The following is a 12,550-nucleotide window of genomic DNA, read 5'->3' as shown; positions in this document are numbered from 1 at the left end:
AAAATTGATGAGGGGCTGCGCCCACCGCCCATAATGGACCAGCCGCCACTGCCCAAAGCTTCACAGTAAGAACCAGTCACTCATTCACTCACCAATGTCCGCAGTGGGTCATCTGATGTTTCTGACCATGTAAACGCAGCCGCTGACGACGAGGCTGCTGAGATAAGAAACAGTTTAGGGGTTTGTGACAGAAAAGGGAGCTTGTGTTTATGCAACAAACTGTAACTGTGTTGAATTTGCAGGTGTTTCAGGTCAGATCCACCATCAGACTGTGATCGAAGGAGACGACGCCACTTTGTCGTGTGAAAATGTTCTTCCTGATCAACACCAGTGTGAGTTCACAGACTGGTCCATCCTGAGGTTTCCACGATTCACAGCCTTGTTCATTCAGGGGAAGAGAGACGAGGCAGTGAGTTCTTCAGTGAGTCTCCTCCAGAGCTGCTCCCTGGTTTTACACAGAGTCACAAAGGAACAGGCTGAAATCTACACCTGTCAGCAAAGTCAAAATGGCACAAAGAAACCAGAGACCAAAATCCAGCTGTTCGTCGCCTCCTGTGAGTATGTCGGATCATAGACTCCTCACATTCAAAAGGAAAATGACTGTTTTTTGTCTCCAGTGTCTCAGGAAAAGAAAGGCGACCGAGCGACTCTCTCCTGCTCCGCGACGCCTCATCCGTGTCAGCATGAGGTGAAGTGGCAGAACTACAGTAATGAAGTGACTGGAGGGAATAAAGAGCTGAGGATCTCTCGCTCTCCCTCTGCCTTTGGCTGTGAGGTCTCCGTCTCCTTTAAGGATCCGTTTCCTCCGTCTCAGTTTGATCAGACTCTGAGGTGCAAAGTGAAACAGAGATTCCCTGATCGGCTCTTCACTCTGTTGCCTCGAGCTCCTCCAGGTCATGAAGGTCAGTTTGTCTTAAAAGAACAAGCATAAAGCTGGGTCAGGTTATAAAACTCATCCACAAAAAATAGGACTCATGGATGTGTCTGCTCTGTTGTGGTGTGTCCACTTAGATCCACTTTATCGTTTTTTTGTCGTTTCTGTCAGCGTAGGATTTACTCTCACGGACGATTAATGAGCAAAAAACACAACATGTACGACACCTGCAGTGACGCTTATGGCCTCTAGGGGCACGAGTTACTTAGTTCTGCTTTAACCCCTTAACTCCCACCTGAACCGAGCACATTTTCTCCAGTTTGTCTTTACCCCAATCCTAAAGCTTCTGGAAAAAAGCAACAAAACTGAGACGAAAACAATGATGGAAATGTGACAAAAAAGTGAGAAAACATTGACAAAAAAGTGACGAAAAATTGTTGAAAAAGTGGCAAAAATGTCACAAGAAATTGACAAATAATTGACAAAAAAAATGACAAAAATGTGACAAAAAATGAGAAAAATTTCATTAAAAATTTACGAAAAAATGTGACAAAAAATTACAACAAAATTAAGGAAAAAAAATGTGATGACGTGAGGAAAAAGATCCTCTCGGTTCAGGCGGGAGTTAAGAGGTTAAACCTTTTTAACTCAAATGTTATTATTGGTGACGACAGATTTCTGCAGTGAGTGTATTTGGTCTCAGAGACGTTTGTCACTTCAACACCAAAAATGGACAAAATCCTGAGCAGCTGTGAACGATCTGTAGAAAGAGAAGTTCTTATAAATAGACTCATCTTTTCTGCTGCATTTCTCACTCAGTTTCCTCTTTTTTTTTTTTTTTTTCCACAAACTTATACAACCATGAGCATCGTTCAAATTTGAGGAAGTGAAGTGAAGGAAGGAGTGAAAAAGACAAACGTGTTAGTGACATTTGAGTTCCAGCTGAGTGTGGGGCGATGCTGCGCTCCGCGGTTCCACTGGCTTTGCTCCTGGTTCTGCAGCTGTCAGGTGAGTCTCAGTCGTCCAGGTCACTGTGGGGACAGAGGGTTAACGCTCAACTAGATCAGGAATTAATCTGAGAAATAACTGTTGCTTAAAATTTGCTTCCTCTTTTGCAAAACAACATGAGACGTGCAAGAGCGAAGTGCTTATTTCAACAGCCTTTAGTAAAACTGTACAATATTTGCAGATTATTCATAACTTTCATATTTTTTAGAATTTCTACCATATCAAAACAGTTTTGTGATATTTCCAATTCAACCTTCAGTATATCATAGGCTCTTTATGCCGCATACATTTACATATAGAGTGTATGTTTGTCTTTCATAAAAAATCCCAAATATTGAAGTTTAATCTCTTAACTCCCGACTGAACATTTTTTGTCACATTTTTGTCATTTTTGTCGTCAATTCTTTGTAAATTCTTTGTCAATTTTTTGTCAATTTTTTGTCAATTTTTGTCAATTTTTTGTAATTATTTTGTCAAATTTTATCACATTTTTTTCCTTTTTTTTATCACATTATGTACTTTTTTGTCACATTTTTTGTCACATTTTTGTCATTTTTATGTCAATTTTTTCATCTCTTTTTTGTCAATTTCTCATGACATTTTTGCCACTTTTTCATCCATTTTTCGTCGCTTTTTTGTCAATGTTTTCTCACTTTTTTGTCACATTTCCGTCATTGTTTTCGTCTCAGTTTCGTCGCTATTTTCACAGCTTTTTTCCAGAAGCTTTTGGATTGGGGTAAAGCCAAACTGGAGAAAATGTGCTCGGTTCAGGTGGGAGTTAAGGGGTTAAACATGAGTAAATATAACAATGACACTGAGTAACAGCTCGAGGGGAAGCACTTCTCGATGCAGAGGGATGTGTGTGTTTACGTGATGCATCAACAACTAACTTACCTTGTTCTGTAACTGTGTTGAATCTGTAGGTATTTCAGGTCAGTTCGAGTATCAGACTGTGAGAGAAGGAGATGACGTCACTTTATTGTGTAAAAATGTTCTTCCTGATCAAAACCAGTGTGGCCTCACAGACTGGATCATTGGCAAAGATTCACGATATAAAGCCTTGTTTATTCAGGGGAAGAGAGACAAGGCAGTGAGTTCTTCAATGAGTCTCCTGCAGAACTGCTCCCTGGTTTTACACAGAGTCACAAAGGAACAGGCTGAACAGTACACCTGTCAACAAGATAAAAATGGAGAAACAGAAACCAAAACTCAGCTGTTCGTAGCATCCTGTGAGTATACGTTTGATTTGTAGGTTGATGTCCGATACTGCTTTTCATTCACTGCAAATCACAACAACAAAATAACTGGTTCTCTGTTATTGTGCATTATTCTCTCCAGTGTCTCAGGAAAAGAAAAACGACAGAGTGACTCTCACCTGCTCTGTGGCCACAACTGGGGGCTGTGTTAATACAGTGAAATGGTTGAACAACAATGAAGAAGTGACCGGAGATAATGAAGAGCTGCAGATGTCTCGCTCTTCCTGTCGGACCATCGTCTCCTTTAAGGATCCGTCTCCTCCGTCTCCGTTTTACCAGAATCTGAAGTGTGAAGTTAGACAGACGTATACAAATCAGATCTTCACTCTGTTCCCTCGAGCTCCTCAAGGTCAGAAAACAGGTCAGTTTGTCTTAACCCCTTAACTCCCACCTGAACCGAGCACATTTTCTCCCGTTGGCTTTACCCCAATCCAAAAGCTTCTGGGAAAAAGGTGTGAAAAAGCAACAAAACTGAGACGAAAACAATGATGGAAATGTGACAAAAAAGTGAGAAAACATTGACGAAAAAGTGACGAAAAATTGATGAAAAAGTGGCAAAAATGTCACAAGAAATTGAAAAAAAATGGACGAAAAAATTCCAAAAATGTGACAAAAAAAGACCAAAATATGATTAGAAAAAATGACAAAAAAAATGACAAAAAATGACAAAAAAAATGATAAAAAATGTGATGAAAAAATGACAAAAAAATTACAAAAATGTTGCAAAAATGAGTTGAATACCCAACAAAAAAATGATGGGAAAAAAAATCTGATGACGTGAGGAAAAAGATCCTCTCGCTTCAGGCGGGAGTTAAGAGGTTAAAAATCCTTAGACTTTATGACTGAAACGTTGTCTATTTCTTTAGACGACAAAACTACTCCTACAAACACTCCTGGCCCTGAGACGTCCCCGAGCGCCGGCGCCTCAGTCCCATCACTCAGCACCAAAACAACTGACAAGAGAAACCTCGTCACAGAGCAAACTAGTCCCTCCACAGAGATGACTCGTACATGATCCACCACGGCCTCTTCCATCAGGTCAAACACTCGTCTTCATTTCCTTCTCTTTCTGCAGATCAGCTGCTGACAGTGGCCGTCCCCGTGGTTATAGCGGCGACTCTGATCCTGGCGTTTGTGGCGCTGATGCTCTGGAGGAGATGCAGAGGTTTGGACATGAACATAAAGCATTACATTTCACTATAAAGAATGAGAGAAAGTGGCTCCCTGAGTGAAAAGGTTGGAGATCACTGCCCTGGGTTGTAAAACTGAGGTGGAGGCCAGAGGTTTAATGGAGAATTAGCTTTTCACTAATGCTACAGATGTTTGGACCTGGTTTATGGTTAATATTACGAAGGAACGGAACTTTTCTCACGCCTTTGATCAGTGTATGTCAACATTTAAACAGGGAAGTTCCAAATCTTAAGAGCGAGGCCACTCACATATGTGGAAATAACACTCTGGTGCAATAAGGCTTTAGAGTTAGAGTTAGAGAGACTTAATCACAAGTTTGTCTGAACGTCACGCAGGGGATTTTTTTTAACTTAACTTCATCTTTTGTGTTTCAGGAAGTGGCGACGCAAACGGAGAAACTGTGAGTAAAAAATAGAGTGGAAAGCAGAAACCCGAATTATCTTTTACTTATCTTTTACTAAGCCCGTTTCCGACATGTTAAAGAATAAACAGATGTAAACAGTCATGGAGGACGAGCTTCATCTGAACCGGAGCTACAGCAGCTCAGGGACTTTTACAGAGACACAGTGTGACAAAGTGTTTATTTCACCTCAACACTCAGGATCAAAAGAAAACAAGAAAACTGATCCAGTGGCTGAATCCACGATGGGAATGTGTTTAGGCCTTGATGATGAACGAGCATTTCCAAAGCTAATGCTACGAGCTAAAGTTCCCATGTGAAAATGAGCAATATGCACGAATAAAGTCAATAAAACCACATCTACATAAAGCATCCCTTTAACCTCTTAACTCCCGCCTGAACCGAGGGGATCGTTTTCCTCACGTCATCAGATTATTTTTCCATCATTTTTTTGTTGGGTATTCAACTCATTTTTGTAACTTTTTTGTCATTTTGTCGTAAAATTTTTGGGTTTTTTTTTCAAATTTTTTGTCACATTTTTGTCATTTTTTTGTCACATTTTTGTTATTTTTTTGTCGTTTTTTTGTCATTTTTTTGTCACATTTTTGTCATTTTTTTGTCATTTTTTTGTCACATTTTTGTCTTTTTTTTTGTCACATTTTTGTCTTTTTTTTGTCACATTTTTGTCATTTTTTGTTGTTTTTTTGTTACATTTTGTCATTTTTTTTGTCACATTTTTGTCATTTTTTGTCATTTTTTTGTCACATTTTGTCACATTTTTGTCACATTTTGTCATTTTTTTTGTCACATTTTGTCACATTTTTGCCTTTTTCTTGTCACATTTTTGTCACATTTTGTCATTTTTTGTCATTTTTTTTATCACATTTTGTCACATTTTTGTCACAATTTTTTCACATTTTTTTGTCACATTTTTGTCATTTTTTGTAAATTTTTTATCACATTTTGTCAAACTGTAGAAAATGTGTTGGTTCAGGTGGGAGTTAAGGGGTTAACAATGATCACACACTGAGCCGGGCTGGTTTATTACTTACTTATTATTACTCACATTACAATTGGCCGTAGCTGATTGTTTAGCACCCGGAGCTAGCTAGCGTCTTAGCAGCTAGCTAGCGTCTTAGCAGCTAGCTCCAATTATGGATCGTATTACGCACTAACAACGTCAATAAAGCCGTAACCACATAACGCAGCCTTACAGATGGTCACACACTGAGTCGGGATCGCATTTGTGGTTAATTGCAGACTTTTTATCAACAATGAAGCCGACTGCACATGCTAACCGGGCTAACCTAGACTAGCCATTGTCCACGGCCTCGCCCTTTTATCAAGCGCGTGGGCTTAAACACTGGGGAGACCATGGGGGGGACAGTTAAAGATCCATAGGACATGGCGGAGGCAAAGAGGAGACGAGTTTACCCCAAAACAGCAGATGTTTTTCAGCTCAGCGCAGCCGGATCAAGCTCCACAGTTCAGACGCATCAGACAGGAAAGAGAACGGCAACAACATCCGGATTTTCAAAGTAAAATAAGGCTGACGTCCATGATCACGGATCGTAAAAACTCGTAATTTCGAGATTTAAACTCGACGTTTTGTGTTTTAGACACAGAATTATGATTTTAACCTCTTAACTCCGGCCTGAACCGAGAGGATCTTTTTTATTTGTGGGGTATTCAACTCATTTTTGTAACTTTTTTGTCTTTTTGTCGTCAAATTTTTGTTTTTTGTTTTTTCAAATTTTTTGTCACATTTTTGTCATTTTTTTGTCACATTTTTGTCGTTTTTTGTCACATTTTTGTCATTTTTTGTCATTTTTTTTGTCACATTTTGTCACATTTTTGTCACATTTTGTCACATTTTTGTCACATTTTGTCACATTTTTGCCTTTTTCTTGTCACATTTTTGTCATTTTTTTGTCACATTTTTGTCATTTTTTTATCACATTTTGTCATTTTTTTGTCATTTTTGGGTCATTTTTAAATCACATTTTTGTCATATTTAAAAAAAAAACATTGTAATTTTTTGTCACATTTTTGTCATTTTTTCATCCATTTTTCTTCACTTTTTTGTCAATGTTTTCTCACTTTTTTGTCACATTTCCATCATTTTTTTCGTCTCAGTTTTGTTGCAATTTTCACAGCTTTTTTCCAGAAGCTTTTGGATTGGGGTAAAGCCAAACTGGAGAAAATGTGCTCGGTTCAGGTGGGAGTTAAAGGGTTAAAGCTCGTCATTTCGACTTCCTGTTGGGCTTGTATGTTTTAACATGGCGGAAACAGGCTTCCATTAATACCAGGACAATGTATGAGAGACAGAAGTTTCCACACGGTTTTATATGACGTTTACAAAACCAAAAGTTTACATACATGTCATTCATACTTGGGAGTGTAAGCTGTGACCGAATAAAACCAAGTTGGGACGACGCCAAAACGTGAGCGGTGGTGAAAAAGGGTTTGATATAAAGCAGTTTAAACCTGAGCTGTAAACCTAAAGGCTCAGGTAAGTCATATTTACAGAGGCAGGTTCTAAACTATACATAACAAGTTGTTCCATTAACAGGTTGAATCAAATGTTTTAAATGGCGTGTGAAGGACTGAGATATGGTCTTGTCCTTCAGGTGAACCCTGAGGATGGAGTCACCTACGCCTCCGTTCAGATCAACCAGAAGAAAACCAAGAACCGAGTGAGTCCAAGCCGACAGCACTTATATTTACTATATTTACATTCACTTTATTATCAGTTCAGCTCATGTAAAGCCAGTACAGATGTTGTGTTACTGACGTGCTGTAACACTAGGGGGCAGCAGAGGAATGAGGAGCGTTATTCTCCCTGACAGTCTGGAGGATGGAGACTTCTGATGATCATGTGAATAAATGTTTTCCAGAAGAGCAGAGCCGGGGAGGAGGACGTGACCTACAGCTGTGTGAAGGCCCCCGGTCAGCTGCCCTCGCCTGAGCAGAGGAAAACAGTTCAGTGCAACAACATTTCTCCACTTTGAGCTCAGATATGAACCTCTTAAGCCCCGCCTTAAGCGAGTGCATTTTCTCCAGTTCAGCTCTACCCAAATCCATAAGGTCACAGCCTCCAGGCCAGTGCAACGCCACCAGCTAAGACCTACAACGCTCGTCTTCATGGATCTTTGTCCTTGCGTTGTTGTTGTTTTTTGCCACATTTTCATCACTTTTTTTGACACACATTTGTCACTTTTTGACACCCTTTCAGTGCTTTTTGTCACTTTTTTGTTGCGTTTTCGTCACTTTTTCATCTTTTTTTTTGTTGCATATTTGTCACTTTTCTTCGCTGGATTTTTGTCACTTTTTTGCTGGATTTTTGTCACTTTTCTTCGCTGGATTTTTGTCGCTTTTTCGCTGGATTTTTGTCACTTTTTCGCTGGATTTTTGTCACTTTTTTGCTGGATTTTTGTCACTTTTTTGCTGGATTTTTGTCACTTTTTTGCTGGATTTTTGTCACTTTTTTGCTGGATTTTTGTCACTTTTTTGCTGGATTTTTGTCACTTTTTTGCTGGATTTTTGTCACTTTTTTGCTGGATTTTTGTCACTTTTTTGCTGGATTTTTGTCACTTTTTTTGCTGGATTTTTGTCACTTTTTTGCTGGATTTTTGTCATTTTTTTGATGGATTTTTGTCGCTTTTTTGCTGGATTTTTGTCACTTTTTTGCTGGATTTTTGTCACTTTTTCGCTGGATTTTTGTCGCTTTTTCGCTGGATTTTTGTCACTTTTTTGCTGTATTTTTGTCACTTTTTTGCTGGATTTTTGTCACTTTTTTGCTGGATTTTTGTCACTTTTTTGCTGGATTTTTGTCACTTTTTTGCTGGATTTTTGTCACTTTGTCGCTGGATTTTTGTTTTTTTTTGCTGGATTTTTGTCACTTTGTCGCTGGATTTTTGTCACTTTTTTGCTGGATTTTTTTTTTAATTTTTTGCTGGATTTTTGTCACTTTTTCGCTGAATTTTTGTCGCTTTTTCGCTGGATTTTTGTCACTTTTTTGCTGGATTTTTGTCACTTTGTCGCTGGATTTTTGTCACTTTTTTGCTGGATTTTTGTCACTTTTTTGCTGGATTTTTGTCACTTTTTTGCTGGATTTTTGTCACTTTTTTGCTGGATTTTTGTCACTTTTTGCTGGATTTTTGTCACTTTTTTGCTGGATTTTTGTCATTTTTTTGCTGGATTTTTGTCACTTTGTCGCTTGATTTTAGTCACTTTTTGCTGGATTTTTGTCATTTTTTTGCTGGATTTTTGTCACTTTTTTGCTGGATTTTTGTCACTTTTTGCTGGATTTTTGTCATTTTTTTGCTGGATTTTTGTCATTTTTTTGCTGGATTTTTGTCACTTTTTTTCTGGATTTTTGTCACTTTTTTGCTGGATTTTTGTCACTTTTTTGCTGGATTTTTGTCACTTTTTTGCTGGATTTTTGTCACTTTGTCGCTGGATTTTTGTCACTTTGTCGCTGGATTTTTGTCACTTTTTGCTGGATTTTTGTCACTTTTTTGCTGGATTTTTGTCATTTTTTTGCTGGATTTTTGTCACTTTGTCGCTTGATTTTTGTCATTTTTCGCTGGATTTTTGTCACTTTTTTGTTGAGATTTTGTCATTTTGTCACTTTTTTTGGTCACTTTTGGTGCTTTTTTGTTTTTGTCCTCATTTTCTTCTGGTTTTTTATCGCTGTTTTGAAGAAGCTTTTAGATTTGGAGAAGTTGAAGAACAGGAGAATGTTCCGGTGGGAGCTAAGGGGTTAAATAAGTGTGTTTTGTTCCTCACAGGGAGATCCCGGAGACCTCACCTACGCCGCGGTTCATTTCAACAACACAAAGAAGAAGAAAAAGAGCGATGAGGTGAGAGAGCCCGTCTGCCGCTGAAACAAAGGCCCGTGAGGAACGTGGTGTTTGTTTTTCAGAGCGGGAGCAGAGCTGAGGACGAGGACGTGACCTACAGCTCCGTGAACGTACCGGACTCCAGGCTCGACTCCTCTGTCCACAAACCAAAGTAACGATACTCTTACTCGAGTAATTGCTCAGGCGACTCCACCTCTGGTCAGGGATGTGCAAAGTCTCCATTGGAATCCAGTCTACAAAGGGTCTTGGTATCATCACACCGTGCTTTGAATTCTGCTTATTTCATTAGTATGAAGAGTCCACATGTTGTTTGGCCACTTGTTCATGTTCTGTTAAACATTCATTTTGCTGATTTTTATTTATTGTTTTTTATAGCGGCCATCTTGTTCTGAAATAAATGCATTTTCAGTGTTTTGTGGTTTGTTTATTTGACCGGAAAAGGAAAGTCTGACGGGAACAAGGGGTGAAGCAAACCCCGCATTAACCCCTTAACTCCCACCTGTACCGAGCACATGTTCTCAAGTTTGGCTTTACCCCAATCCAAAAGCTTCTGGAAAAAAGCTGTGAAAAAGCAACAACACTGAGACGAAAACAATGATGGAAATGTGACAGAAAAGTGACGAAAAATGTATGAAAAAGTGGCAAAAATGCCACAAGAAATTGACAAAAAATGGACAAAAAAAAAAAAAACATGTGACAAAATGTGACAAAAAAATGACAAAAATGTGACAAAAAAATTACAAAAATTTGACAGAAAAATATATTTTTTTTTTTAAAATGACAAAAAATGACAAAAAGTAACAAAATGAGTTGAAAACCCAACAAAAAAAATGATGGAAAAAGATCCTCTCGGCTCAGGCGGGAGTTAAGAGGTTAAGGAAACTTTAATGGCAATAAATCCACAAAATCAGACTCTTACACCGTTACGGTTCTGCCCTTTGTAAAAGTGTTTCTTTAAAAATGCTTCTTAATAATTTAGGAATAAATATGTTTTAATTCATCTGTTGTAATTCATGTTAAAAATAGTAATTTAGTTCAAAGATCATTTCTACACACACAGTCAGCGTTGGTTTCGCTGAACTGTATTTTGAAGTTGCAATGCATTATGGGTAGCAGAAGCAAAACCTGTCTGTCCGGCCCAAACTTGATCCTGTGTTCTACATCTTTATTCACACCTTCCAAAGCAACGTCTGTAAGTTTGATGTGTTTAGTGAACTTTAGAAATGTCTGAGCTGAGAGGACTGTGCTAACGATCTAATTAGCATATGAAAAGATCGAGAAAAATGCTAATTAGCATCAGCTATGCTAACTTTCTAGTTTGCTAGTTTCTGGCATTAGCCATTTTGTGGTGTATTTATTTTGTTGTGGTTTTGCATTGAAGTTAATGCTTATTTTATTTCTGTTTATTTCAGTTTCACTTGAGTTTTCAACGAGTTCAACAAACACTTGTAAAGCTGTATTAACCTCTTAACTCCCGCCTAAACCGAGAGCATTTTCTCCAGTTCAGCTTTACCCAAATCCTGTAGGCCAGTGTAACGCCTCATTTGAAAGCTAAGACCTACAAAACTCATCTAAATGGATCTTTTTCCTCACGTCATCAGATATTTTTCCATCTTTTTTGGGAGGGTATTCAACTTTTTTGTCTTTTTTTAAATCAATTTTTTGTCAATTTTCTGTCTTTTTTTGTCAAACTTTTCTCACTTTTTTGTCACATCTTCATCATTGTTTTCGTCTCAGTTCTGTCGCTATTTTCACACCTTTTTTCCAGAAGCTTTTGGATTGGGGTAAAGCCAAGCTGGAGAAAATAGGTGTGTTTAAGATGAGCGAGGCGCTGCAGGCGGCTGCAGGCGAGCGGTGCAGGCCGGTCAGATTCGTGTCCAAGATGGCCCCGCCTCGCTCTGACGCCACCTGTGCAACGGTGCCCGTGTTCTCGTGAGGCCGAGGCGGCTGGAGCGCCTTGGGGAGGCGAGCGAAGTTGCTTTTCTCCGCCTCGCTCGGCTGCCTGAACTACAAAAGCCAACGGGATTGTGGGAAATGAAGTGCTGTAAACATGTGCGCTGACAGAGGACTGACAGATGATTGGATATGAGTTGTGTTTAGATCGGAAACGTGTTGCCCTGACGCTCCGCAGCTCCTGCATCCTTTTATTTTTATATCACAAAGATCTACTTTGATCTGTAGAAGTTTTTCACAGGGTTCATATTTGACAGAAAGTGCCAGTGTGTTCAACATATGACCTAAGCACAAGTTCCATCCATCCATTTTCTTCCGCTTTATCCGGGGCCGGGTCGCGGGGGCAGCGTCTCAGCAGAGATGCCCAAACTTCCCGATCCACACACACCTCCCCCAGCTGTTCTGACCCCGAGGCGACATAGTCCCACCAGTGTGTCCTGGGTCTTCCACGAGGCCTTGTCCCACTAGGACATGCCTGGAACACCTCCCGCGGGAGGCGACCAGGAGGTATCCGGAACAGATGCCCGAGCCACCTCAGCTGCTCCTTTCGACATGAAGGAGCAGCGACTCTACTCCGAGCTCCTCCCGGGTAACTGAGCTCCTCACCCGATCTCGAAGGGTGCGCCCAGACCCTGCGAAGGAAACTCATTTCGGCCGCTTGTATTCGCGATCTTGTCCTTTCGGTCATTACCCAAATCTCATGACCATAGGTGAGGGTGGGAACGTAGATCGATCGGTAAATCGAGAGCTTTGCCCCGACTCAGCTCCCTCTTCACCACGACAGACCGATACAGCGACCGCATCACTGCTGACGCCGCACCGATCCGTCTGTCGATCTCACGCTCCATCCGTCCCTCACTCGTGAACAAGACCCCGAGATACTTGAACTCCTCCACTTGAGGTAAGGACTCCCCACCGACCTGTAGAGGGGAAGGAGAACCATGGCCTCGGATTTGGAGGTGCTGATCCCCATCCCGGCCGCTACACACTCGGCTGCAAACCA

At 40.0% G+C, this 12,550-nt stretch overlaps 1 protein-coding gene across 1 annotated transcript; it reads left to right on the top strand.

Annotated features, from left to right (window-relative positions):
* Nucleotides 1–3,348: 3,348 nt before the first annotated feature.
* LOC306975096 (uncharacterized protein) lies at nucleotides 3,349–9,749 on the top strand (the record flags this gene model as incomplete). Its single annotated transcript, XM_079572516.1, has 7 exons — nucleotides 3,349–3,499; nucleotides 4,214–4,303; nucleotides 4,704–4,729; nucleotides 7,360–7,509; nucleotides 7,627–7,710; nucleotides 9,523–9,594; nucleotides 9,657–9,749. The coding sequence occupies 7 exons, from the start codon at nucleotides 3,349–3,351 to the stop codon at nucleotides 9,747–9,749; spliced, it is 666 nt and encodes a 221-aa protein (XP_079428642.1).
* Nucleotides 9,750–12,550: the final 2,801 nt, after the last annotated feature.

Source organism: Gobius niger (genome assembly GCF_951799975.1).
Source record: "Gobius niger genome assembly, chromosome: 15".
NCBI lineage: Eukaryota > Metazoa > Chordata > Actinopteri > Gobiiformes > Gobiidae > Gobius > Gobius niger.
The sequence above is the reverse complement of the archived record's forward strand: the minus strand, read 5'-3'. Positions and strand labels throughout refer to the sequence as shown.